We start from the raw sequence: 25,617 nt of genomic DNA, 5'->3' as shown, positions 1-25,617 counted from the left end.
AATATTTTGTATTTACCACTTTTTTGTCTCTTCCATTAGACTATAAAGTCATCGAGAGTAGGGATGTTTGCTTTATAACAACAACAACACTATATAACAATTAAAACGCATCAGTTACTATTCTAAAAGTATTACTTATTTGAACTCACTTTATCCTCATAATAACCCTGTGGGGAGGGGGCTATTGTTATTCCCACTTGAGAGATAAGAAAGAGGCCAGAGCTGTAGCAACATTTTTTCTAGATATATCTCCTGAGGCAAAGGAAACAAAAGCAAAACTAAACTATTGGGACTACATCAAAATAAAAATCTTCTGCACAGCAAACAATCAACAAAACTAAAAGATAAACTACTGAATGGGAGAAGATATTTGCAAATGAAATATCCGATAAAAGGTTAGCATCAAAAATATACTTAAAGGGCGCCTGGGTGGCTCAGTCAGTTAAGAGTATGCCTTCCGCTCAGGTCATGATCCCAGGATCCTGGGATTGAGTCCCGCGTCAGGCTCCCTGCTCAGTGAGGAGTCTGCTTCTCCCTCTCTCTGCCTGCTGCTCTGCCTACTTGTGCTCTCTCCGTCAAATAAATAAAATCTTTAAAATATATATATTTTTAAATTTACATAAAACCAAACCCACAAATAATCCAATTTAAAAATGGGCAGAAGACATGAACAGACATTTCTCCAAAGAAGACATCCAGATGGCCAACAGACACATGAAAAGATGCTCAACATCACTCATCAGGGAATTGCAAATCAAAACCACAATGAGATACCACCTCACACCTATCAGAATGGCTAAAATCAAAAACATGTGGTGCCTGGCTGGCTCAGTCGGTGGAACACTCAACTCTTAATCTTGGGGTTGTGAGTTCAAGCCCCACATTGGGTGTAGAAATTACTTACAAATAAAATCTTTAAAATAAAAAACATAAGAAACAACAAGTGTTAACAAGGATGTGGAGAAAAAGGAACCCTTGTGCAGTGATGGTGGGAATGCAAACTGGTGTAGCCATTATGGAAAACAGGAGGGTGGTTCCTCAAAAAGTTAAAAATAGAACTACACTATAATCCAGTAGTTGCACTACCGGGTATTTACCCAAAGAATATGAACCCCTATATTTACTGCAGCATTATCCATAATAGTAAATTATGGAAGCAACCCAAGTGTCCATCGATAGATGAATGGATACAGAAGATGTGGTATATATCTACAATGGAATATTATTCAGCCATAAAAAGAATGAAACCCTGGCATTTGCAACAACATGGATGGATCTAGAGAATACAATGCTAAGTAAAGTAAATCAGAGAAAAACAAATACTTTATGATTTCACTCAAATGTGGAATTTACAAAACAAAACAAAGGGAAAAGAAAAAGAGAGACAAGCCAAAAAAACAGACTCTTAACTATAGAGAACAAACAGATGGTTGGTGGGGGTGGGGAATGTGGAACTAGGGGATGGGGGATTAAGGGCACACTTATCTTGATGAGCACTAACATATGGAATTGCTGAATCATTATATTATACACCTTAAACTAAGATAACACTGCATGTTAACTACACTGGAATTAAAATAAAATTTTAAAAAAAGAAATTAAGTTTATAATATGAAAAAAAAAATAACCCAATTGCAAAAAAAAAAAAGAATAGGTAAAAGGGATCAAGAACACTTATTGAGCACTAAGTAATGTATAGAACTGTCAATTTACTATATTGTACATCTGAAACTGATATAACACTATATGTTAGCTATACTGGAATTAAAATTAAAAAAAAAAAAGAAAGAAACTGAAGCCTGAGAAGTTAAAGTAACTCATCCAGCATCATTCAATTAATAAGTTACATACCAGTCTGGCTCCAGAATTCATGATCTTAAAACTCTTTGTCATATTGTACCAATGATATTTAGCCTAGGGCCTGGCACACATAGTAGGTTTTCAATAAATACTTGTTGAATGAATAAGTAAACATTAAAAACTGATGTATGGCTTCCAAAAAATCCAAGGTACCATACATAAAGAATGGTACAGTCCTATGATACAAATTTACTTTTAAAAAACCTGGATAGAGGGACACCTGGGTGGCTCAGTCGGTTAAGCGTCTACCTCTGGCTCAGGTCATGGTCCCAGGGTCCTGGGATTGAGTCCCCGCATCGGGCTCCTTGCTCAGCGGGGAGCCTGCTTCTCCCTCTACCTGCCACTCCCCCTGCTTGTGTGCTCACTCACGCACGCGCTCTCTTTCTCTGACAAATGAATAAAATCTTTAAAAAAAAATCAAATAAAATAAAATACAAACCTCGATAGAAAAGGACCACTCGAGTGAAACTCTATCACACATATAGAAAAATGGTCAAATAAACCTTTACCTACAAGGTTCTGATCCACAAGGTTTTGATTGTAATTACTAGCTTCTAAAAAACCCCAAATAGTTTTCTCCTTTAAACAATATCTCCTTAAAATTTATTAACAGTACTAATTTATTTTTCTTTATATATAAACACCTGTGTACAATTTATCACAATTCTGATTTGATAAAGTTTCAATGAATGAGACGTTAGTTAAATCTAAAATTAACTTTGTCCATCATCTGTTTCAACCTCATACAAATGCTATGATCTTTAGATGAAATACACTAGCCCGGATTCAAATGCTAACTAAAACAAAATATGGGTTTTTCCCTACATAAAGCAGAGGAGAAAAAAGTCAGTTAAAAACTTCCTCAAAGTACAAGGCTTCCTGAAAGATAATATAATTCAACTCTTTTGGTATTTCTAAAATAAATGATATTAAGATACATAGAGTTTCTTTGCCTTTACTGTTCATGTTGATTAACTAAGTAATAATAACTAACATTTAATGACTGGAAGGCAATGTCAAGAACTTTGCATGTTTATCTTGTTTAATCCTCTAATAGCCAAAGGAGGTGAATTTTATCCTCATTGCACAGAGGAGGAAACTGATAAAGCAAAAGTGTCACTCAGCTATGATTTTCTAGACTGATTTCATAACCTGCATGTTTACTTATTTATTTTTAAAGATTTTATTTATTTATTTATTTAACAGAGAGAAAGAGCACAAGTAGGCAGAGCAGCAGGCAGAGGGAGAAAGAGAAGCAGGCTCCCCAGTAAGCACAGAACCCGATGGGGGGCTCGATCCCAGGACTCTGGGATCATGACCTAAGCCAAAGGCAGATGCTAACTGACTGAGCCACCCAGGTGCCCCATATAGCCTGCATGTTTAACTATTAGACTATATAGTAAATCTTTTCAACTTTGTTTCACAAAACAGCAAGTATGTAATTACAACTTTATCCTAAATTTTACTGTTAGCACTTTTAATATACAAGTAATATTTCTAGAAATACATGTAATATTTTTAGAAAAATCTAATAATACTGTGTAGCCCAAACCTGAGACCTATAACAAAAACATATAGGATTTATACTTTTAACAATGCAAATAATGCTCACATGCTTCAGAAATAAAAACACCTTTAAAATAGCTTTTAATTTGTAGGTATTAAGGCTAAAAGCATATGGGATTCCTAGAAAATAGTTTCAGTTATAAATGTTTTTTTGGACAATAAATAAATTCACAACTCATGTTTAGTACATGCTATATATGTACTGTTAAATTTTAATGTGCATCAAATTACCCAGAAATCTTTATTAAAATATAGATTCTGACTCAGCAAGTCTGGAGTAGAGCCTGAGATCCTGCATTTCCGACAAGCTCCCAGAGGTTGCCAATGCTGTTAACCCAATGACCACTCTTTGAATAGCAAGGCATAACTGACACAATTAAGGCCCCAGACTACTGTATATTACAAAGGTGATATAAAGAGCTAGACTTCCTTATCTATAACTTACACTCTGGTAATATGATCTGGTTGGAGAAAACAATAAAAATAAGGCAGGGATGGCTCAAACCTAGCACATACCTCTGGATGGCTTGAATTATTACATGGCTTTTTTGAGGATTTTCATAAAAGGACCATGTTTGCAGATAAACTGTCCCATTTCTAATAATTCCAACAAAATGAACTTTAAACCACCTAACTTTTCCCTCTCATTAAAAATCTTAGACTTATTCTATTATCACAGCTAACTGATACATAGCCTGAATAAACTTATTTGATAAATACTTTTCTTTCATTTTGTTTTCTTTGATTTATAAAATGTAAATATAAATGTATAGAGTGTATCTTTTAAAAAGTCAAGTTTCCATTGACTATATTAATTTCTTTACAACAGAAAGTCCAAAGTTTCATGTTACTTATTCTTATCAAAAGTCAACTGGTTAGTAAGAAATAACACCAAATGTTATTAAGTGAAAAATAAACTGTATAACTTGTCTTCATTACACACACCTCCCACACATTCGCACATCCTTACCTGTGTTTCTGCACTGCTTAATGAATGTAGATCCAAGGATGGGTCTGTTTTGAGTTCAGGTTCAGGAGCTGCAATTGGGGCTTTTAAAATGATCTCTTCCTCAAGACTGGTTCCAAATTCTATCTCTTTCTGACCTCCTTCACATTTCTCTTTAGCTGACTCTACGTCTTTGCCTTCTTCCTCAGAAACCTGCGACTTTGGCCTTTTGAGAAATGAGGAGAACAGCCGTGACAGGCCCCTATTTTCTGATGTCCGCTCCTTGTTCCTGGTTAAGTCTTCATGTGTAGGAGTATCTCCATTAGATGTTTTCAGCTTCTGCTCACACTGATTATCTCCCTCAGCTGCCTCTTGAGAAGCCTCTTCCAGCTGAGTTTCTTGTTGGCCTGAATTTGTGGCTCCCTCACCTTCTTCCTTCTGTTGTTGGTGCTGTGAATTTTCAGCTTCAGCCACTAAACTCTTCTCTGTTGTCATGATGTTGCTATTAAAAAGATAGAAAAGGGGAGCTCTTATAATCAAAACCAATTACTGTAGGCAAAACCCTAAATCATGTCAAGTGTGCCAAAATTAATATATTTGGGTATTTAATCACCAACAGACAGTACTCCAGTCCATTAAGCATGAGACTTTCCATTAAAATACAAAAATATCTCACCTATACATCCTGAATAAATTGTTAATGCTTTGACTTGCTAAATATATGCACGTGGAGAAATTACCTTACCCCTGAGGCCAACTTAGTGAAATGCATATTTCAAATTCAATGCACTGAACTGTATATAGCAAATACCATTTTATCCTTCCTAAAAAAGATCGTATTTGTATACTATGCTTTGAGGGTATCAATCTAATAAAGGTCCAAAGTTTGCAGGAATTATCCTTTGCAAATGTCTCTATACTGCAAGAAATGAGATTAAAAGGTCCCCAACTCTTTATTGTTCTTTTTCTTTATATTTCTTAGAATGCATAGTCTTCTCCATTAAGAACAGCAAATGCAGAATTCTGATCACTTATCAGACAACAATGACAAGTATATGATTAAAATAATCACCAAAAAATCCTTAAATTTTCATGTTATAATACTAAATTACAGTCTTTTGCAGAATATCCTCCTTTAAGTTCCTTAAGACCTTTTTTCCTTCTGAAAAATATGATTTTCAATGCTTGGCATTTTTAAATGTAGACAGTGAAGTTATTACAATAGAGAAAAATAGAAAAATAAAGAAACAAAATACAGAAGACAGATTTAGGGGTGCCTGGGTGGCTCATTAGGTTAAGCATCTGCCTTTGGCTCAGGACCCTGATGCCAGAATCCTGGGATCAAGCCCCGCATTGGGCTCCCTGCTCAGCGGGGAGTCTGCTTCTCTCTCTCCTCCCAGCTTGTTCTCTCTCTTGCTATCTCTCTCTCTCTCAGATAAATAAATAAAATCTTAAAAAGAAAATAAAATTTAGAGAAGACAGATTTAGAAAGCAAATGCTGAGAGCAAAAGAGAAAAGAAGGCAGGCTATAGAGCTTGTATATTTCAAAATTGTTGGGTTTCTAGTCTCTTGACCTCAAAATCCCAGTATTATTAGGTCTCACAATCATTGCCAAAGAACATTGTCACATCTAGTTTACTAAAGAATAACCAGGGGCGCCTGGGTGGCTCAGTTGGTTAAGCATCTGACCTCAGCTCAGATCATGATCTCAGGGTCCTAGGATGGAGCCCCAAGTTGGGCTCTGTGCTCAGCACGGAGTCTGCTTGTCCCTCTCCCTCTGCTCCTCCCCCTGCTCATGCTCTCTCTCTCTCTCTCTCTCTCTCAAATAAATAAATGAAATCTTTAAAAAAAAATAACCAACACACAAGAAACTTTTGTCACACCAGAAAATAAAGTTGACTATTGATGATCTCACACTTTGATTCACTGCTATACTTAGAAGCACTCCACTCAAAAAGTAGCATTTACATTGTCTTCACATCTGCTTCACACTATTTAGATGAAGTAATTTTATTTGAATGTTCACAATCCAAATTAATGAACCAAATTTAGCTCATTCCCTTCTCAGGCTCTTTGCACTTGCTGTTCTCTCTACCTATGATGTATTTCTCCTGGCAACTATTTTAAGCAATAAAAATATTAAAATATTTTAAGCTTTAATAAAAAATTTGCCAAAGCACATTTTCTATTCTCATTTACTAAGTCAAAAATTACTCTGTGCTGGGGCGCCTGGGTGGCTCAGTTGGTTAAGCGACTGCCTTCGGCTCAGGTCATGATCCCGGAGTCCCGGGATTGAGTCCCGCATCGGGCTCCCGGCTCAGTGGGGAGCCTGCTTCTCCCTCTGACCTTCTCCCCTCTCATGCTGTTTCTCTCTCTCTCTCAAATAAATAAATAAAATCTTTAAAAAAAAAAAAAAAAAAAATTACTCTGTGCTAATAAAATATGCAATTCAGTCTTTATAAACATTACTTAAAATATTACTGACCAATCTACATTCTAATTTGTTACCCTTGAGTGAGGTACACTTGTACTTAAATAAAAGAAATAAAATTGTCATCAGTTCCTCCTCATATTAGGAGTAGCCAACTGACTTTTCCAAAAGTGTTTTTCTTTAATCTCTAAGTAATCAAACAACCAGAAAGAAAACTCGGATATCAAACTACTATTTATTCTAGAAGAATAATAATTTTATTTGAGAGCATCAGTTTACTTCATACTTCCTTTGCAAAAATAAAGAGAAGACAGGATGAGAATTTAGCATTATTTTCCATGGGTTTCAGATATGACTTTATCATTCACCCTATGGAAAATGAACCAAACCACTTCTGTATTAATATCTTCCCATACAGCAGACTTTGCAGCAAGGTCTCTCATAAAAACCTATTTTTAAAAATTACAAATCTTTTGTGAAAATTTTAGCAGATTATGAAAACCACTTAAGCTTCACTTCTAACAGTCTTTTACTTGCATATTTCTGTAAATGAAGAGTATTTACTTACTCCTGTGTTTTATAATTTTTTCACAGAATTTTAAAAATAGAAAAGCTTGTCTAAGGATATTTCTATAATTGCTTTCACATGAAAGGGAGTCTCTTAAGAAAGTAGCTGAATGAGTAAAAGTACTCAATTGTTTAAAACACACACACACACACACACACACACAGATGGTAACCATCCATATGCTATATATGTACTTGTTAAATTTTAATGTGCATTGAATCACCTAGCAATCCTGATTCTGATTCAGCAAGTCTGGAATGGAGCCTGAGATTCTGCATTTCTAACAAGCTCCCAGATATTGCCAATGCTGTTGGCCCAATGACCACTCTTTGAGTAGCAAAGCATAAAAAAACACTATTACTTTTGGAACATACTCAAAATGCCTAAGAAATAAAGATGGCAAAATGCTACTTTTAAAAAGAATATGAACAGTGAAAAATACCTGATACAATAAATGCTCAACAAACGCCTGCTGAGTTAATGAATGAAGCAAAGAATGCAACATGTTAAACGTAGAAGCTGAACCATTAACATTTTTCAGAATTCTTTTTGCTGCTTAATCAAAAGGTAACTGAAAATGTTAACTATAGAGCTATGGCAATTCCAAATTGTCCAAGTAGTCATGACACTTGCCCAGAATCAATGTTCCTGGTATCTCCACTGGTATGATCTCTTTGACACATTTAGGAATAAATGATCAAGGCATATGAATAAAGTGATTCAATAAGTTTATACCTCATGCTACATTCACCACAAAGTGTAGCTATCATCTGTTCTAATACATCGCCATTACAATATCATTGACTGTGTCCCTTATGCTGTGTCTTTTAATCCTGCGACTTATTTATTCCATAACTGGAATCCTGTATCTCCCACTCCCCTTCACCCATTCTGCCCAACCCTCTAACCTCCTCCCCTCTGGCAACCATTAGTTTTTCTCTGTATTTATAGGTCGATTCTGCTTTTTGTTTGTTTATTCATTCATTGTTGTTTTGTTATTGTTTTAGATCCCACTTATGAGTGAAATCATATGGTATTTGTCTTTCTCAGTCTGACTTATTTCACTTAGAATAATACCCTCTAAGTCCACCCATGTTATCTCAAATGGCACAAGCTCATCCTTTTTTATGGCTGGGTAATATTCCATTATAGATATTTACCACATCTTCCTTATCCATTTCTCTATTGATGGACATTTAGGTTGTTTCCATATCCTGGTTATTGTAAATAATGGTGCAATAAACATAGGGGTGCATGTATCTTTTCAAATTAGTATTTTCATTTCCTTTGGGTCAACACTAAATAGCGGAATTATTATATAACATTATATGTCAACTATACTCAAATTTTAAAAAATTAGCTACCAAGACATTATCAAATCACCATATTTTAACTCTCTGCATAGCACTTATTGTCTAAAATTACCTTGCTTATTTACTTTTCTTTTTTCTCTGTTTTGAATTGTCTGCCCTCCATAATAGAATGTATAACACAAGAGGGCAGTGTCTCTGTTTTATTTGGCAGAAACTCACAAATACGTAGAAATGTCTGATAAATATTAAGTTGCTCAACAAATATTTTTAAATTAAAAAAAGACATGAATAACAATTGAGAGAATAACATCTATCAGTGCAAAACTGACACATTTTGCCGCATAACTGGACATATGTAAAAAACTGAATGTAAGTAAAGAACGGATTAGAGCGCAGTATAAGGAACAGACATACAAGTAGAAGGGCAAAAGAATTCTATTGGAAGGAACATACTGAAGCCAGCTTTAGGTAATATCATATATTAAATGCAGGAAAACAATCAGGGAATCAGACAATGTAGTTAGTATTCAGCAGAGATGCTACAATTCAGAGTATACAAAGAAAAATAAAAATAAATTATTAAGGAAAGCTTTTATGCATGTTCTTTCCAGCCATGCACTCATGGGTACCAACACTATTAGTAAGCGCCACAAAAGCAAAGGGGAATGGGAGTAGCCAGAATATTAAATGCAAACAATAAACCAGGCAAGTATTTCCAGTTAGCTCTGAGGCTGATCAGAATTAAACAAAAACTAACAGAAAGAAAATATCCTATGGACCCTTTACTAAAAGCTCAAACTCACCCTGACAAATCTGTTACACCTGCAGCCAAGTTCTTTCTGTTACAAATAATAAGATGGGTAACCAGAGGAAAAGATACAAAGAAACCAAGGAGCAAACAGGATAAATGCTCTACAAACGGGCCCTTCCTGTTTGCAGTAAATGATATTCCTTTCATTCTGGATACAAAATCCAAAAGGAGGTTATCTATTTACTTGATGTCAGAAAGAGGTCTTTTGATTAAAAAATAATAATAATAAGCACTTTAGACAAAGCAATGAGTTCCAATTCCATCTCAATCCTTATCTTCCAAGCCCTTGGAATTACACCCCATCTGGTACAAAACAAGATACACTTGTTTTAACAGTGTGCATCTGTTGACTTGAGGCAAATCAGATCTTTAAAAATCTGATGCTGAGCAGATCTGTGAGGGCCAGACAGTATTTCTCATCTTTTTTATACTTCTCTCTAACATTAGTACAGTCGGTACTCCATTAATGCTTCTTGGTTAGAAAACTTTGAAAAAACAACTATAGTTTGGTACCACTAAGGAAATTCTTTATGATCACCATTTATGGATGAAGGGTAATGATTTAGGTATCAGTAACACTCTTCAAATTAGCTCTGTGAACATCTATCAAGGTTTACTGAGTGCTAATCATGTACAAGGTTTGGGTTTAGCAACTGAAAGGAACCCAAGAAGAATAATACACAATTCTTCGGGAGACAAGACATACAGGTATCCCCCGCTTTTCAAAAGTTCAAGTTATGCCACTTCACTTATTTAAAAAAGACCTACATTAGTACAGATCTTCCTTCACTTATGATGCAGTTATGTCCTGATAAGCCCATAGTGAATTAAAAATATTGTTAAGTTGAGAGTGCACTTGTTTTTTCAAGGAGGCTCCACAGAACAAACAGAACATCATTGTTTAGCCTACCTTACATGTCCTCAGAACACTTACATTAGCCTACAGTTAGGCAACATCATCTAAGACAAAGCCTACTGCATTATACAGTGTTGAATGTCTCATGTAATTTATTTAATACTGTACTAAAAGTGAAAAACTGGTTGCAGAATGGTTTTAAGGGTATTGGTTGTTTACCCTCATGCTTGCATGGCTGACTGTGAACTGTGGCTGCTTCTCACTATCACAAGAAAAGTATGGTAGTACATATCACCAGCCCAGGAAAATATCAAAATTCAAAATTCAAAGCATAGTTTCTACTGAATGCATAATAGCTTTTGCACTATTGTAAAGTCAGAGAAATCGTAAATCAAGCCATCATAAACTGGGGACCATCTATGCCTATTTTCACTAACTGAAAGAAGTCTGAAGAGGATTTGCACTTTTACGAAAAAACTGAGAAGCAAAAATGGCATTCAACATTTGTGGGTTTTTTCCTTTTTTTTTTCAGAAGGTAGGCCATTAATTTTTTTTTTCAAGTAGCCTAGCGTGGAGCGCAGTGTGGGGCTTAAACTCACAATCCTGAGATCAAGACCTGAGCTGAGATCAAGAGTCAGATGCTTAACCACCTGAGGCACCCAGGCGCCCCCGCATCTGTTTGGCAGTAAGCCATTACAGAGGTGGCACACACCCTGAGCAGCGATAGGGTGGCACCACCAAGCTGCTTCTCAGGAACTACACTCAGCATCTCAGCATCCAGTCACCACCATAGCTTTGAACTGTGCTATGAGTATCTGTGCTTTGTCTTGACTTATTTTTGTGCATATTAGCAAGATGTGTCCTAAGATATCAGAAAAGCTTTAAGAGTGGTTATTTTTTTGGGTCTGGGAACAATAAAAAAATTTTCCATATAAATGAACGGTAATTGCTTCTTTGTTTTTCACCATTTTGGCTTACAAAAAGGACAGGAATACTCTACTTTCAGATAGCAGGGGCAACCTATATATATAAATAACTAAAACACCAGACAGTACCTGGTGCTTAATCAGACAAGGCCTCGAGAGTAGAACCAATTAAGCATTAAAAAGTATAAAGAACTTTTTTTTTTAAAGATTTATTTGAGAGAAAGAGGAGGGGCACAAGCAGGGGGCAGGGGCAGAGGAAGAGGGAGAAGCAGGCTCCCTGCTCAGCAAGAAGCCCAACTCAGGGCTCTATCCCAGGACCCCGGGATCATGACCTGAGCCGAAGGCAGATGCTTAACCCACTGAGCCACCCAGGCGCCCCTAAAGTAAGAACTTTCAATAGGAGTGATCACAAAAGGCCATGTGGAAAAGGTGGTTTGGTTTTGTTTTTTCCATGCTTAGCATGGAGCCCAACACAGGGCTCGAACTCATGACTATGAGATCAAGACCTGCGCTGAGGTCAAGAGTCAGACATTTAACCAACTGAGCCACCCAGTCACCACAGAAAAGGTGGTTTTTAAGTTATGCTTTGAAGGGTGAGTATAAGATATCAATGGAAAGAAACCTGAAGTGCAAAGGGCAAATGGAATTGCAGACAAGAGAACTGGCATGACTAAGAATACTGTAACTATTCAGGAACTAGTAAGTAGTCCCTACTGGTTGGAATAGGGCTACAAAAGGAAAGTAGAAGGAAGTAAGGTTAGAATAGAGTTACCATTGAAAATTAATTCCAGGGCGACTGGGTGGCTCAGTTGGTTAAGTGACTGCCTTAGGTCATGACCTCAGCTCAGGTCATGATCCTGGAGTCCCAAGAGGAGTCCGCATCGGGCTCCCTGCTCAGCAGGGAGCCTGCTTCTCCCTCTGACCCTCCCCCCTCTCATGCTCTCTCTCTCTCTCAAATAAATAAAATCTTTTTTTAAAATTTTTTAAAAAAGAAAATTAATTCTAATAGAAATAATAGTAGATAACATTTACTGAGTAGCTACTAAATACCACCCACTATCCTACATACCTTACCATGTTATCTTACAACTACTCTATAAGGTAGGTGTTTTCATTTCCCATATAAATAAACAGGTTCTGGGAGGTTTAAAAATTTGCCTCAGATCATAGACCCAAGCCATGCTTTAATAAAACTATTAATACACAACAGGGTAGTGATTCTATTGTAAAATCCCAGAATAGTATCTGTTTTCTACAACTTGGTACTGCAGATGCTTCTACCTCACTGTTCTCTGCTAAAGAAGCCTCTGTTAATGTACAAGCTATTCAATCTGGCCAAGACCACCTCCATTCTCGCCAGTTTCCTGTCCCCCACTCATGTACATATTTCTCTTTCCATAGAGTGTATGTGAAGAGGGAATGGGGAGAAACTGAAAGAAAAGAAAAGAAGACAGATCATGAAAGACGTGAATAACATATTTAATAGTTCAGACTTTAGGGGCACCTGGGTGGCTCAGTTGGTTAAGTGTCTGCTTTGGGCTCAGGTCATGATCTCAGGGTCCTGGCATTGGTCCCACCTCAAACCCCCCACCCCAATGCCCCTGCAAAGGTCCCTGCATCGGGGCTCCGCCCTCAGCAGGGAGTCTGCTTCTCCCTCTCCCTCTGCCCCTTCCCACCGCTTTCTCTCTCTGTCAAATAAGAAAATAAAATCTTAAAAAAAAAAAATAGTTCAGACTTTATCCTGAAGGCAGTGGAGGTTTTTAAGCAGGGAAGTAGGTAAACAAAGTAGAGGAGAGGCTAGAGGCAGAGAGAAACTCAACACATGATTGGGTAAATTCAGGTTATCAAGGAAAAAATTCACAATGGGGATCCCTAGGGAAGCTGAAACCAATACGGGGCAGAGAAACTTGAAAAGCCTTGAAAAGCCTTGCAACCAAAGCTTAAGAACTACCGTCCCCCTTAGTTTTTCTAGCTGATTTCATTAGTATGCTTCTCATTAACCCAGGCAGTCCCCTGTCTCAGTCTGAGGCATTTTTATAACACACCTTCCTTGACCCACTCTGATAAAAGAGATATAGCAACAGAACCAAAACAGAAGAGAAAGAGAGGTGGCTATCTCATGAGCATCTCAATACAACCTGTCCAAAATTAAACTTTTTTTTAAGATTTTATTTACTTATTTGACAGAGAGAGAGAGAGAGCACAAGCAGGGGGAGCAGCAGAGGGAGAAGGAGAAGCAGACTCCTGGGCTCAATCCCAGGACCCTGGGATCATGACCTGAGCTGAAGGCAGACGCTTAACCGACTGAGCCACCCAGGTGCCCCCCCAAAATTAAACCCTTGATTCTCTTTTTCCTATCTCCAGTAAAGAGCCTACCTACCTACCATCTAGTAGCTCAAACCAGAAACCAAAGCACCATCCTTGTGTCAGCCTTGTACATTTCCCTTCTCAGTTCAATCCATCCATTATTCTGTAGAGTCTACCTCCAAAGTGTATTTAGAATCGGTCCATTTTTCTCCTTCTATACTGCTACCATGTTTGTGCAAGGTTCCTTCACTTCTCACCTGAATTATAGTCCCCTGAATCTCAATGACCTCACTTTGTTCCACTTTCCTCCTGTCCTCTATATTCTAGTCACACTAGCCAAGTGCTTTCCTGACTTAAGACATCTGTGCATGCAATTTTCTTAGACTGGAAGACACCCTACCCCCTGCAAAAAGTCTGGTTCAAGTTTCAGCTTAAATAATTCCTCCTCAAAACAACCTTCACTGACTGCTCTAATATCTACAAAGTGTCCCCATAAGTCCCTTCTCCAGTTCTCTAACCCAGAACCTACTTGTTTCCTTCACAGACTCTCTCAATGGATAAGAACATACTGGACATTTACTGTTTAATGTCTGTCTTCCCACTCCACCATGACCAACTACACTGTTAATACCCATGACAACAGGGCTGTTTTCTCTTCCACAGTATACCTAGTACCTAGCACAGAACTTGTGCAACCCAGCACAGAACTTAGTACTTAGCATAGCATTTGTGCTACCTAGCAGAGAACTTCACACTTAGCATAGAATTTGTGCTACCTAGCACAGAACACTGTAGGCACTCAACTTTTGTTCAGTAAATGAATAAACATAAGGAAAAAAGAATAACTTAGGTTTAACCATATATTATGCATATACAGGATGGAGGTTATCCAATTTAACAATAGTTCATAAGACAAGGATATTAAGGTCTTGATTGAATGTGCTCCAACAGAGATAAAATTCTAAAAATAGCTAATAATCTTTAGCTGCATTTCTAGATTTACAGTGACCAGAGTACTCATTTAACTCAACATATATTTTCTGAAAACATTATAAGGTTCTGGGCAATATGGTAAGTTGTGGAGCTACAACAGTGAGCGAGACAAACACAGTTGCTGACATCCTGAGCATCACTCTCCATGCAGAATACCATGAAAAGTAACAATCCCTCACTTATCACTATTTATATGACATCTTCAACCTTACCTTCAAATCTGGACAGTTTATTTTTTAAAACCAGAATCTTTCTGAAGAAGAGATAGAAGATAATGATGAAATCTGAAATCACGTCATCAGATAAATAATTGAAAGATACTGGAATGGTTGGGAAGCCTGGCTGGCTCAGTTGGTAGAGCACATGATTCTTGATCTTGGGGTCATGAGTTCAAGTCCCACACTGGGCACAGAGTTTAGTTAAAAATATATATATACTGGGATGCTTAACCTAGATAAAGAGAATAGGAAGCAGGGAAGTGATTATTGCTCTCATGAATTTCAAGAGCTGCCAAATTCTATGTTATTTCTAATGGCAGAATTCAGATTAATCTTTGCAAATTACAAAGTTTTCATCTCAACAAAGTAAAAGGAATAAATTCCTAATAATTAGAGATATCAATAATTAAATGAGCTGCTTAGGAGTAGTGAGCCTATGATCATTGGAAATATTCCATGAGAAGATGAATGACCACCAATTATGGATGCCAGAGAAAAGGTTCTTCCATCAAGCGGGTGCTTACATTAACTGACCTCTAAGGTTCCACCCAATGCTAAGATTTTACAGATAGGAAGGAAGGTAAGGAAGAAAATAAAAGGGACATTAGAATAGTGATGTAACTGTGTTATTTTTAAAAGGCTATATTATAAAGTCAGAGTAATGATTTGGGTTAGAAGGGGAAAAAACAGAAAAATAAAGGATAAATGGCCTGTTTGCTTCTCTAATCAGACAACAGAATCCAGTGGCATTCTTGTTGATTAAAAGAAATAATGTTCAAGTATTAAAGTTTCAAAAAATATGCAGAAAATAGTTTCCCAATAAAAATTAATCCCTTCAAGACCACAGGAAAGTATCTTTCCTTGATAACTCGTTTAACTATACTAATTACTAGAAAAATAAGAATAACCACCTATGTGGCTTTCAGATAAAAATGGTAATTTAAAATACACAAAAAGTTTCTTTGTGATTCTCCCTCCATCTTCCTGAAATTATTTTGACCTTAAACTACTCCTTATGTAGACTTTTAAAGAATACTTGCCATAATGAGTGAGTCAGAAATGTCACTCAGCATGAACATGCTCTTTTCAACAACTTAATTTTTAATTTAAGACATTTCTGTGATGACTAACACCATTGAATCAACTCATTCAAAGACATTTCCAAATAAACAAATTTACTCATCTCCTTCCAAGAAGACCAAAGAAATGTTCTTCACTTCTCCATAGACTTCAAGCTCATACTTAGATGATGTCTAGACACATTCTCAAAGTATACCACCTGGGCTCTCCCAGAAGGATACACTACCTCCATGATTACTGGGCATCACTGGAACTGGTTCTTTTCCAAAGAACTGAGTTTTACTTCCTTTGGGTGTCAAAATGTGTCAGGCTAGCCATTCTGTATGGAAATCTTTATAAGTGGATGTGCTTCCTTGTTTCATCTAAATAACCTACAGAACATAATTAAATCTTTCCTGATTTAGTCATCATCATGAACCTCAATTACTATGCAGTGCTAATGTCCTCAAGGGCTACTAAAGTCTGTGGGGACAGTGAGCTCTGCCATAAGAATACGTGAGCATTGTGGTTTTTTATTTTTTGTATCTCCCTTTCATAAGTTTTCCTATTCATTTATTTGCAGAATTAACCCAGATTTCCAGGTGGCCTACCAACAAGTAGCTTCCAACATCTCTTCTTCTAATCTGCTATTCACTAATCTACCACTGACTAGGAAAGTAAAGATCCAAGTGTATTAAATCATGTCTAAAATAAGAATAAGTGCTAAGGAAGAATAAGACATTAGTCTTAACTTCAACACATGTATCTTATGAAACATATTTTGGCCCTTCAAGTACCATATAAGCCTACTATGAGGTTCCCATTATACTGTGACTAGTAAGTAGAGGCTGTGAATAAACTACACCAATATAAAGACCACTGTCTGTCTTTATAAGTAGAGACCAAAAGTCTTTAATGCTGTTATTTACATAAGGTGTTATATTCATATAAACTCTTCTGGAAAACCAAAAACAAAGTAACGGTTTAGTTTGAAAGTATAACAAAAAGGAAGAACTTCTTTTTTTTTTTTTTTTAAGATTTTATTTATTTATTCATGACAGGCAGAGAGAGAGAGAGAAGCAGAGGGAGAAGCAGGCTCCCAAGGAGCAGGGAGCCCGATGCGGGACTCGATCCCAGGACCCTGGGATCATGACCTGAGCCGAAGGCAGACGCTTAACCATCTGAGCCACCCAGGCCAAAGCTCAAAAATCTCAATGTAAATGCAAACAAAACTTGAAAATTTCTAGCTGCAAAGTGGTTTTACCTAAGACTTATGGAACTTTTCTTACACTCTGATTGTCATTTTATCATCTTAGAGCCAATCCAAACTAGCAATACTTAACTAATTTCTAAACTCAAGAAATTCTCTAAGATTTATTATATGAGTAAAATTTCACTTTGACCCAAAGACTACAGTAAATTAACTGAACATCAAATATCATCTGATTAGTATGCAAGTATGAATCAGAAACTTGCATTGGATCACGGCTTGTTTTAGCAAACATTCTAAGATTGGAACAGATGCTATGGTTGTCTCCCACCATGGATCATGTGAAAAATATACTACAGACTACCAGAAGGTAAAATGCTTCTTCACACAGTTTTAACACTGGCACAGAGACAAGATTTAATAACAGTGGTGTATTTCAGGGAGGTGGGAGGATGGATGGGTGCAATAGGTGATGGGGATTAAGGAGTGCACTTGTTGTGATGAGCAGCGGGTGATGTATGAAAGTGTTGAATCACTATTTTGTACACTGAAACTAATATTACACTGTATGTTAACCAACTGGAATCTAAATAAAAACTTAAAATTTTTTAATTAAAAATAAATATTCTACAGCTGTAAATCTGAGGAGGTTATGATTTGTTATCCAATGAAGAATGAATGTCTTCCGTCTAAACAACATACAGAAGTACAAGTTTTCATAATAACAAATAAAAATCCAATAAACTCCTTCATCTTTAAAATAATAATAATAATGGTAGAGTATTTCAGATAACCTACTATTTGCTAAAAGAATTCAATTAAAGTATTGACTAAGCTTGATGACATTTCTCTCTCTCAAAAGAGAAGAGCCCTATTATTGTGTACCTAATTCTGAGCAATAAATTTGTTGGTAACATGATATCTGGAAACTTGGCAGAAAATAGCAATTTCATAAAGTTTTTTTTTAAAGATTTATTTATTTATTTGAGAGAGAGAGAGAGAGAATGCAGGGGGGCAGAGGCAGAGGGAGAGAGAATCTTAAGCAGACTCTGCACTGAGCATGGAGACCATCTCGGGGCTCGATCTCACAACCCTGAAATCATAACCTGAGCCAAAACCAAGAGTTGGATGCTTGACTGACTGTGCCACCAGGCACCCTTCACAAAGTTTTTATACTGAGAAAAGAGGTAGGTCAGTCAAATGTATAAGCTTATTATAAACAAATTTTAAAACATATGAAAGAAAAAGCATGATGACATGGCCAAAGATTCTACAAAAATACAGAACTTTTAAGGACAAGGCAATTCTAGAAAGTGAAGTTCATTCACTATAGTTCACAGATATAATTAAGGGCCAGGTTCTTTTCTAGGCCCTGGGGATATGGCAGTGAAACTTTCTTTATACAATTAGAATTTTTTGAAAAACATAAAGTATTAAAGATACAGTCATGAACAGCATGGAGATTACAGGAATATATGTACAATAATGAAGTTTTTAAAAGTAGCATTGCAAAGGAATACTTATAAAAATAATGGTCCAAAGGTCAAGGCCACTAAAGGATAGAGCTTTAAGAAAAAGAAAAGAGGGCCCCTGGGTGGCTCAGTTGGTTAAGCGACTGCCTTTGGCTCAGGTCATGATCCTGGAGTCCCCGGATCGAGTCCCACATCGGGCTCCCTGCTCAGCAGGGAGTCTGCTTCTCCCTCTGACCCTCTTCCCTCTCGTGCTCTCTATCTCTCATTCTCTCTCTCTCAAATAAATAAATAAATAAAATCTTTTAAAAAATTTAAAAAAAGAAAAAAAAGAAAAAGAAAAGAAAAAGCAGAAAACCTAAAAATGGCAAGAAAGGGTGAAAAGGAAGGAGAAAGAAAGGAAAGTCAAATTGAAACTATAGCTTGAAAAAAAAGAAACTGAATAGTGTTGACATATGTCAGGGACAAAATTACCTATGTTATTTAAAACCTAAACAATATAAAAGAAGAACTTACCATCAAAGACAGTTTATGCTAGTATAAGTAACCTTATACATTAAAATGTGTTTTGTTCTCCAGTCCTAGAAAAGTTGTATTACTTTTTTTTTTTTAAAGATTTTATTTATTTGACAGAGAGAGATAGCGAGAGCAGGAACACAAGCAGGGGGAGTGGGAGAGGGAGAAGCAGGCTTCCCGCGGAGCAGGGAGCCCGATGTGGGACTCGATCCCAGGACCCTGGGATCATGACCTGAGCCGAAGGCAGACGCTTAATGACTGAGCCACCCAGGTGCCCTAAGTTCAGAAGTAACTTGCAAATTTAATCTCAGATTCATTAATATACCATGGGTCCGTACCAAATTTGCAGCTGTATGATTGGATCATAATTCAAAACTATCTCAAGATGGAGAGACCAAAACCAACAAAGTGGCATTTTAAAGAAATGTAAGGTTTCTGTATTGAGGTTTGAAAAATAATTACAAAGAAAAAAAAGTGGAAATAAATGTTCATCGATCAGAGAACCGATGAATAAAATAACTGTCAATTAACAGGATGAAAACTACAGCAGTGAAAATGACCTAGAACTACACATATCAACATAGATGAATCTCACGTTTGATGAAAAAAAGACTGAAGTATTACATACTTCATGTAATACTGTTTATATAAAATGGAAAAGAAGCAATACAATTATATATATATAATTAGAAACAGGAATACTAACTAGACTTAGACTCTAATTAGACTTAGAAATACATATATAATGAAAGTATAAAGAAATGTATAATCTCAAAATTTAGAATAGTGGTTACCTCCAGAGACAGTGAGGGAAATGAGATTGGAGAGGTACCAGAAGGACTCTCTGCTATATCAGTAATGTTCAGTTTTGTAAATTGGGTAATGTTTATCTTTTTCTGTTCCTTAAATATTTTACAATTTTAAAGAATTACATAATTATATTATGAGGAAGACTTAACTTGGTAACATCATTTTTCAAAGATTCATGTGAGCCAAAACTGCAATGTGGTTTCTAAAAAGATTAACATAATCTTAACAGAAGTGTGGTATCCAGATTATAGGAAATAACTGAGCCACTATATTCTTTCTAGTTAACCACAGAACACTGTTTCGTTCTGAGCACTACACTTTAAGCAGGACATTAACAAAACAGTATATTCAATGACTAGAATGATAGGAGTCTAGAGACCATGATCTCAGATAATCCACCAAAGGAAATGAGGACAGAAGGATAGTTAAGACTAAAGGGAGAAACCATATAGTTGTCTAAACATAAAAGCAAGAATAAGATGAATGGATAAAATGTGGAATATACATATGCAATGGAATATATTCAGCCTTAAAAAAGAATGAAATTCTGATACGTACTACAACATGGATAAATCTTAAAAACATTATGCTAAGTGAAAGCATTATGCTAAGGCAGACACCAAAGGACAGATATTGTATGATCCCACTTATGAGGTACCTAGGATAGTCAAATTCCTAGAGGCAGCAAATAGAGTAGTAGTAATTCATAGTGGGACAGGGGGCTGGGAGAAGGGGAGAATAGGGAGTTATTGTTCATTGGGTAGAGTTTCAGTTTGGGGTGATAAGAAAGTTCTGGAGATGGATCGTGGTAATGGTTGCATAACAATGTCAATATACTTAATGTACTGAACACTTAACATGGTTAAGACAGTAAATATTATGTTGCGCATATGTTACCACAATTTTTTTAAGAAAAGGAAAAAGTAAGTTTTCTCTGACATTCCAAATCCTTGTTAAGTATCCCTCCTATTACCCCTATAGTTCTGGTATTTTCGTATTTATTACATTGTACTATATTGTAATTGCTTGCTTAAAATGTTCCACAAAAGGTGCCTGGGTGGCTCAGTCGTTAAGCGTCTGCCTTTGGCTAAGGTCATGATCCCAGGGTCCTGGGATGGAGCCCCACATCGGGCTCCCTGCTCCATGGGAAGCCTGCTTCTCCCTCTTCCACTCCCCCTGCTTGTGTTCCCTCTCTCACTGTGTCTCTCTCGTCAAATAAATAAAATCTTTAAAATAAACAAATAAAAATAAAATGTTCCACAAAGGCAGCAACTGTCTTATTAATCTTCACATTCTTTGCATTTATCACAATGGTTGACACTCAAGTATTTGATGAATAAATAAAAACATTTTCTAGATACTTTAGGGGATACAAAAATGAATAAAGTCCTACCTTCAATAAGCTTACAATTCAGTATAGAAATATATTCTTTGTTTTCTGACTTGGTAACCTAGTGTTAAAATGGCTATCCCTTCATTCTAATTTGGTATCGTTGTTAAAATCATGTAAATCTACAACTGAAAAAGCCTTTAACTATCAACTATCTAATTCGTTCAAATATGAAGTCACTAAGAGAAGATAAGTAAAGTTGTTTACCTAAAATCACTCAGCTAATAGTGACCTTAATAACCAATAACTTAAGAACTATTAATTTAGCTCATAACTAAGCCAGCAATGGTAGGAACACAAGCCTTACGACCCTCAGGCCATCGCTATTCCCATTACAACATCATAAAGCCTTATCCCTACGGACCAAATCAAAATTCCATTGGAACGGGGGTTAAGAGTGCACAAGACAGAGTTAAGGAAGATGAGTCTCCTTTTAGCTATATGTGATCTCAAGCTAATACCAAATGCCCTAAAAGATGCTTCTAATTCAAAAGCCATAGTCTATCCAAATGAAATGGGAAATCCTAGCCATAGGTCCCATCCTTTTAAATGTCCCACTAATCCAATCCTCCAAGCACCATCCAATTATTATTACAGCCAAGTTGGGCTGTCAAGTACACCATATGTAACAATTGTCCTCTGCAACTTATCCTGCTGAACTGAAAGCTTTTAATACATATTTGTCTGTATTTGAAAGGAAAATTGCGAGTGGGTGTACATATCTGTAATAAGATATTTATAACACTCTAGTCTAACATCCTGACAGTTGGCATCATATAAATCAGCTCTAATCCTAAGAACTTAGAATCCTGGAAACTTAAGCCTTTTCCATGAAGCATGCATACATATGCATGTGCATAAACACACACACAACCGACCGGTATTTCAACCTGATCTCCAATCTCCCTTCCCAATGAGGCAATATGTGGGAACCTGGCAACACAAAAAAGCTGAAGATATAAAAATTCACTCTAACAATGGGTGTTCAAATTACTGGAACTTGGGGTGCCTGGGTGGCTCAGCTGGTTGGCGTCTGCATTCGATTCAGGTCACGATCCCAGGGTCCTGGGATGGAGCCCACATCAGGCTCCCTGCTCAGCTGGGAGCCTGCTTCTCCCTCTCTCTTTGCCTGCAGCTCCCCCTGCTTGTGCTCTCTCTCTCTCTCTCTCTCTCTCTCTCTCTCTCTCTCTCTGTGTCAAATAAATAAAATCTTTAAAAAATAATAATAAAAACAAAATTACTGGAACATGCTTTCTTCCAAGTAACTTACAGGACTCCATAAGGATTCCCCATCACAGAACTATAGGAACTATGTAAATGACTTCCACAGAATCTTTATAGGTCTAAAATACAAGAGTAAGTTAGAAAAATCCACTCTGAGTTCTTTGAATTATATCCCTTAGTCATGAGGGGTTTCATTTGAAATGGTTATATCCTCCATTTATCAACTCCCAGTGTATTCATTATATTGCCCAGACACAATTTTCCACACCAATGTCTCCAAATCAGTTTGTATAAATAGAAAGAGATGACTTAATCCTTGTTCTAGAAATACATAATAAGTCCATACTTCCTACGTCATGGGATATGGGTGAAATAGAAATTATCGAGTTTATTTCTAAAGACGTAAATCTATAGCCCTGAGTCCAACACTGAAACACAACTAGGAAATAAAACATGACCCCACATTTTAGCATGTCTAAAAATACCCTGTTCCTTTTAGGAGAGGGGCAAAAAAATGTCTTCATTCCTTTTTTCTCTATATCTTTTAAATACAATTCTTCCTGCAGATACTGTTTTCGAACACAGTATCATGAAATCCCAGACCAACATAATGACCTATTTATCTAGTAGCCATCATGAGGGAGGAATATAAGTTACAATGCTGCTTATATTAAAAATATGAGAAAACAGTTTTCAAGTATAGAAATCAGCAGTGGAAACAATATATAATGTGGTATGAGAAAGATATACTTGAAAACAAAGGACCTGAAGTTGTCTATAAATGTAATTCAACCATCTGCACTCATTGTGCAGATAAAGATCACATACTATAAAAATCAAGTTCAAATCATTTTTAAATTGTTTATAAACAGAAACGAAAGCATTTGTTTAAAATAACAATTTTCCTACAGTAACAGGAACAGCTCTTTAAGGAAGTAGAATAGCTAAACAATTTTTATACCAAATATCCATTATACCTTCAATTTATAGCAAGATGAGGGAGGAGCAATTCTCCAAAAACATTACTCCTTCGGTGAAGGAAAAAAAAGCTTTGAGTTAAAAATCTCAATTTTTTTCATGATCATAAGTAAAAAGCTTTATTTTTGTTCATATTACATAAAGATTATAGACTCTTAACATGGAAAGGACTTTAGTAAGTTACCGACTCTAACTTTTCATTCAGTGCAGGAACCCTTTCTGACCTATTGCTAACCAGAGGCATGCAATCTAGCTCTCATTTAAACACTTCTTTTTTTCTTCTTTTATTTATTTATTTGAGAGAGAGCAGGGGGAGGGGCTGAGGGAGAGGGAGAAACAGACTCCCCTCTGAGCAGGGAGCTGGTTGCGGGGCTCAATCCTAGGACCCTGGGATCATGACCTGAGCAGAAGGCAGAAGCTTAACCAGCTGAGCCATCCAGGTGCCCCTCATTTAAGCACTTCTGATGGCAGGGACGCTGACTTTACATATTCCACTGTTAGGTAATTCGCTCTAGAAAGATCTTCTCTTACATTGAACCCAGATCTGCCTCTCTATAATATGCACACATTAGTCCTAATTTGAGCCACTAGATCATCCAAAATAAGCCTACTTCTGATTCCATTCCAGTTTTTCAAATCTTTGAAGACAGTATTAGTTTGAACCAGATGAAATTATCAATATTCAACTTTACCTTAAAAAAAAACAGCAATTTCATATAATTCAACCCAATATATTGTTTTTTACCCCTCGTACTGCTCCCCTCTGCTTGGTCTTCCCTTTCTAAGGCCAAATATCCCCAGATCCTTAAACTATTCCTCATATCTATATCTGAGGATATTTAGTTCCTCATTATCCTGGCCAACTTCCTCCAAACAGTTTCCAGAGTATCAGTATCTTTCTTTCAAATGTGGTACTCAGAACTACACGTTTTTCTAAATGACTGAAATCAGAAAAGTTCTAATATGAATCCTATTTTATAACCTGCTGCTGAACTGAAAATTGAACAGCAAACTCTCAAAAGGAGCTAAAATGATCCTGCTAAAATTTATTTTTAATTTTATTATAATAAAATCTGTGGGGTTTTTGTTTTTTTTTTTTTAATTTTTATTAAGTAGGATTCCTACTTAATAAAAATTAAAAAAAAAAAACAACACAAAAAACTCAGGACCCTGAGATCAGGAGTTGGATACTCTACCAACCGAGCCACCCAGGCGCCCCTCTCCTCACTGCTCTTTAAACATGCTGAGCACATTCTATCTGGGCCTTCAAATCTTGCTGCTTCCTCTGCCTGGAAAGCACTTCCCAGATAGCCACAAGGCTTACTCCCTTTGGGTCTTTACTCATATATCACTTTCTCAGTGAGGTTTTCCTCAACCACCCTACCTAAAATTAGAGCCCCCACTGCACTTCTTTTCTTTTTCCTTTCCTGCTTTAGTTTTCTCTGTAGCACTTATTACTCTTTAGTGACATACTGTATAGTTTTTGCTTATTTTGTTTACTGTCTCTTTACCGCACCAGAATGTAAGCTCCTTTGGAATAAAGGATATTACCTGTTTTGTTCATTGCTACATCCCTAGTACTTACAAGACTGCACCAATAAATATCAGTTGAACAAATAAATGAGCAAATAAATGAAAGAAACTGATCTTGATACCCACAAAGGCCAAAAACTATTTTCCTCATGATAAAAGATGTACATGAGTCATTTGGTGAAGGGTAAAGAAATAAACAGACTCCAGACATATTCAAGAGGAATACAAAAGGCTTATTTACATATCCAAGGTACTCAAATACTTCAGATGTGGAGAGGATGACTCCTTCTTTTAGAATAAATTGATGATGGGCAATAATATCAGAAACTTTATATTACTCTTCTAAAGATTTTTTTTTAACTTACACAGTAAATACTAATTTTTTTAAAGATTTATTTATTTGAGACGGGGGGGTGGGGGAAGGAGAGAGAATCCTCAAACAGACTTCCCACTGGGCGCAGAGCCCATGCAGGGCTTGATCTTATGACTCCAAGATCATGACCTTGAGATCATAACCTGAGCCAAAACCAAGAGTTGATGTTTAACTGTGTCACCCAGGCACCCCACAGTAAATACTATTTTAAAGAAAACATTCACTCACAGAAGAATGCTTTTGCAATTTTTTTTTAAGAT

The 25,617-nt window shown here is 36.5% G+C and overlaps 1 protein-coding gene across 18 annotated transcripts in view; it reads right to left on the bottom strand.

The window, feature by feature from the left end:
- Positions 1–25,617, bottom strand: part of EPB41 (erythrocyte membrane protein band 4.1) — a 195,725-nt gene that overhangs the window by 104,672 nt on the left and 65,436 nt on the right. For 15 of the 18 annotated variants that reach the window (XR_004820034.1, XM_027571655.2, XM_035727259.1 and 12 more), the window contains exon 2: positions 4,397–4,874. Coding sequence is in view for 15 of the 18 variants with exons in the window: in XM_035727259.1 (XP_035583152.1) it covers positions 4,397–4,874 (478 nt within the window). In the remaining 3 variants the exon portion in view is untranslated. The remainder of the gene's footprint in view (positions 1–4,396; positions 4,875–25,617) is intronic. The other 3 variants (XM_027571680.2, XM_027571708.2, XM_027571645.2) reach the window with 1 other exon arrangement.

This window comes from Zalophus californianus, chromosome 4 (genome assembly GCF_009762305.2).
Source record: "Zalophus californianus isolate mZalCal1 chromosome 4, mZalCal1.pri.v2, whole genome shotgun sequence".
In the NCBI taxonomy this organism is placed as follows: domain Eukaryota; kingdom Metazoa; phylum Chordata; class Mammalia; order Carnivora; family Otariidae; genus Zalophus; species Zalophus californianus.
This window is presented reverse-complemented; position numbering and strand designations above follow the sequence as displayed.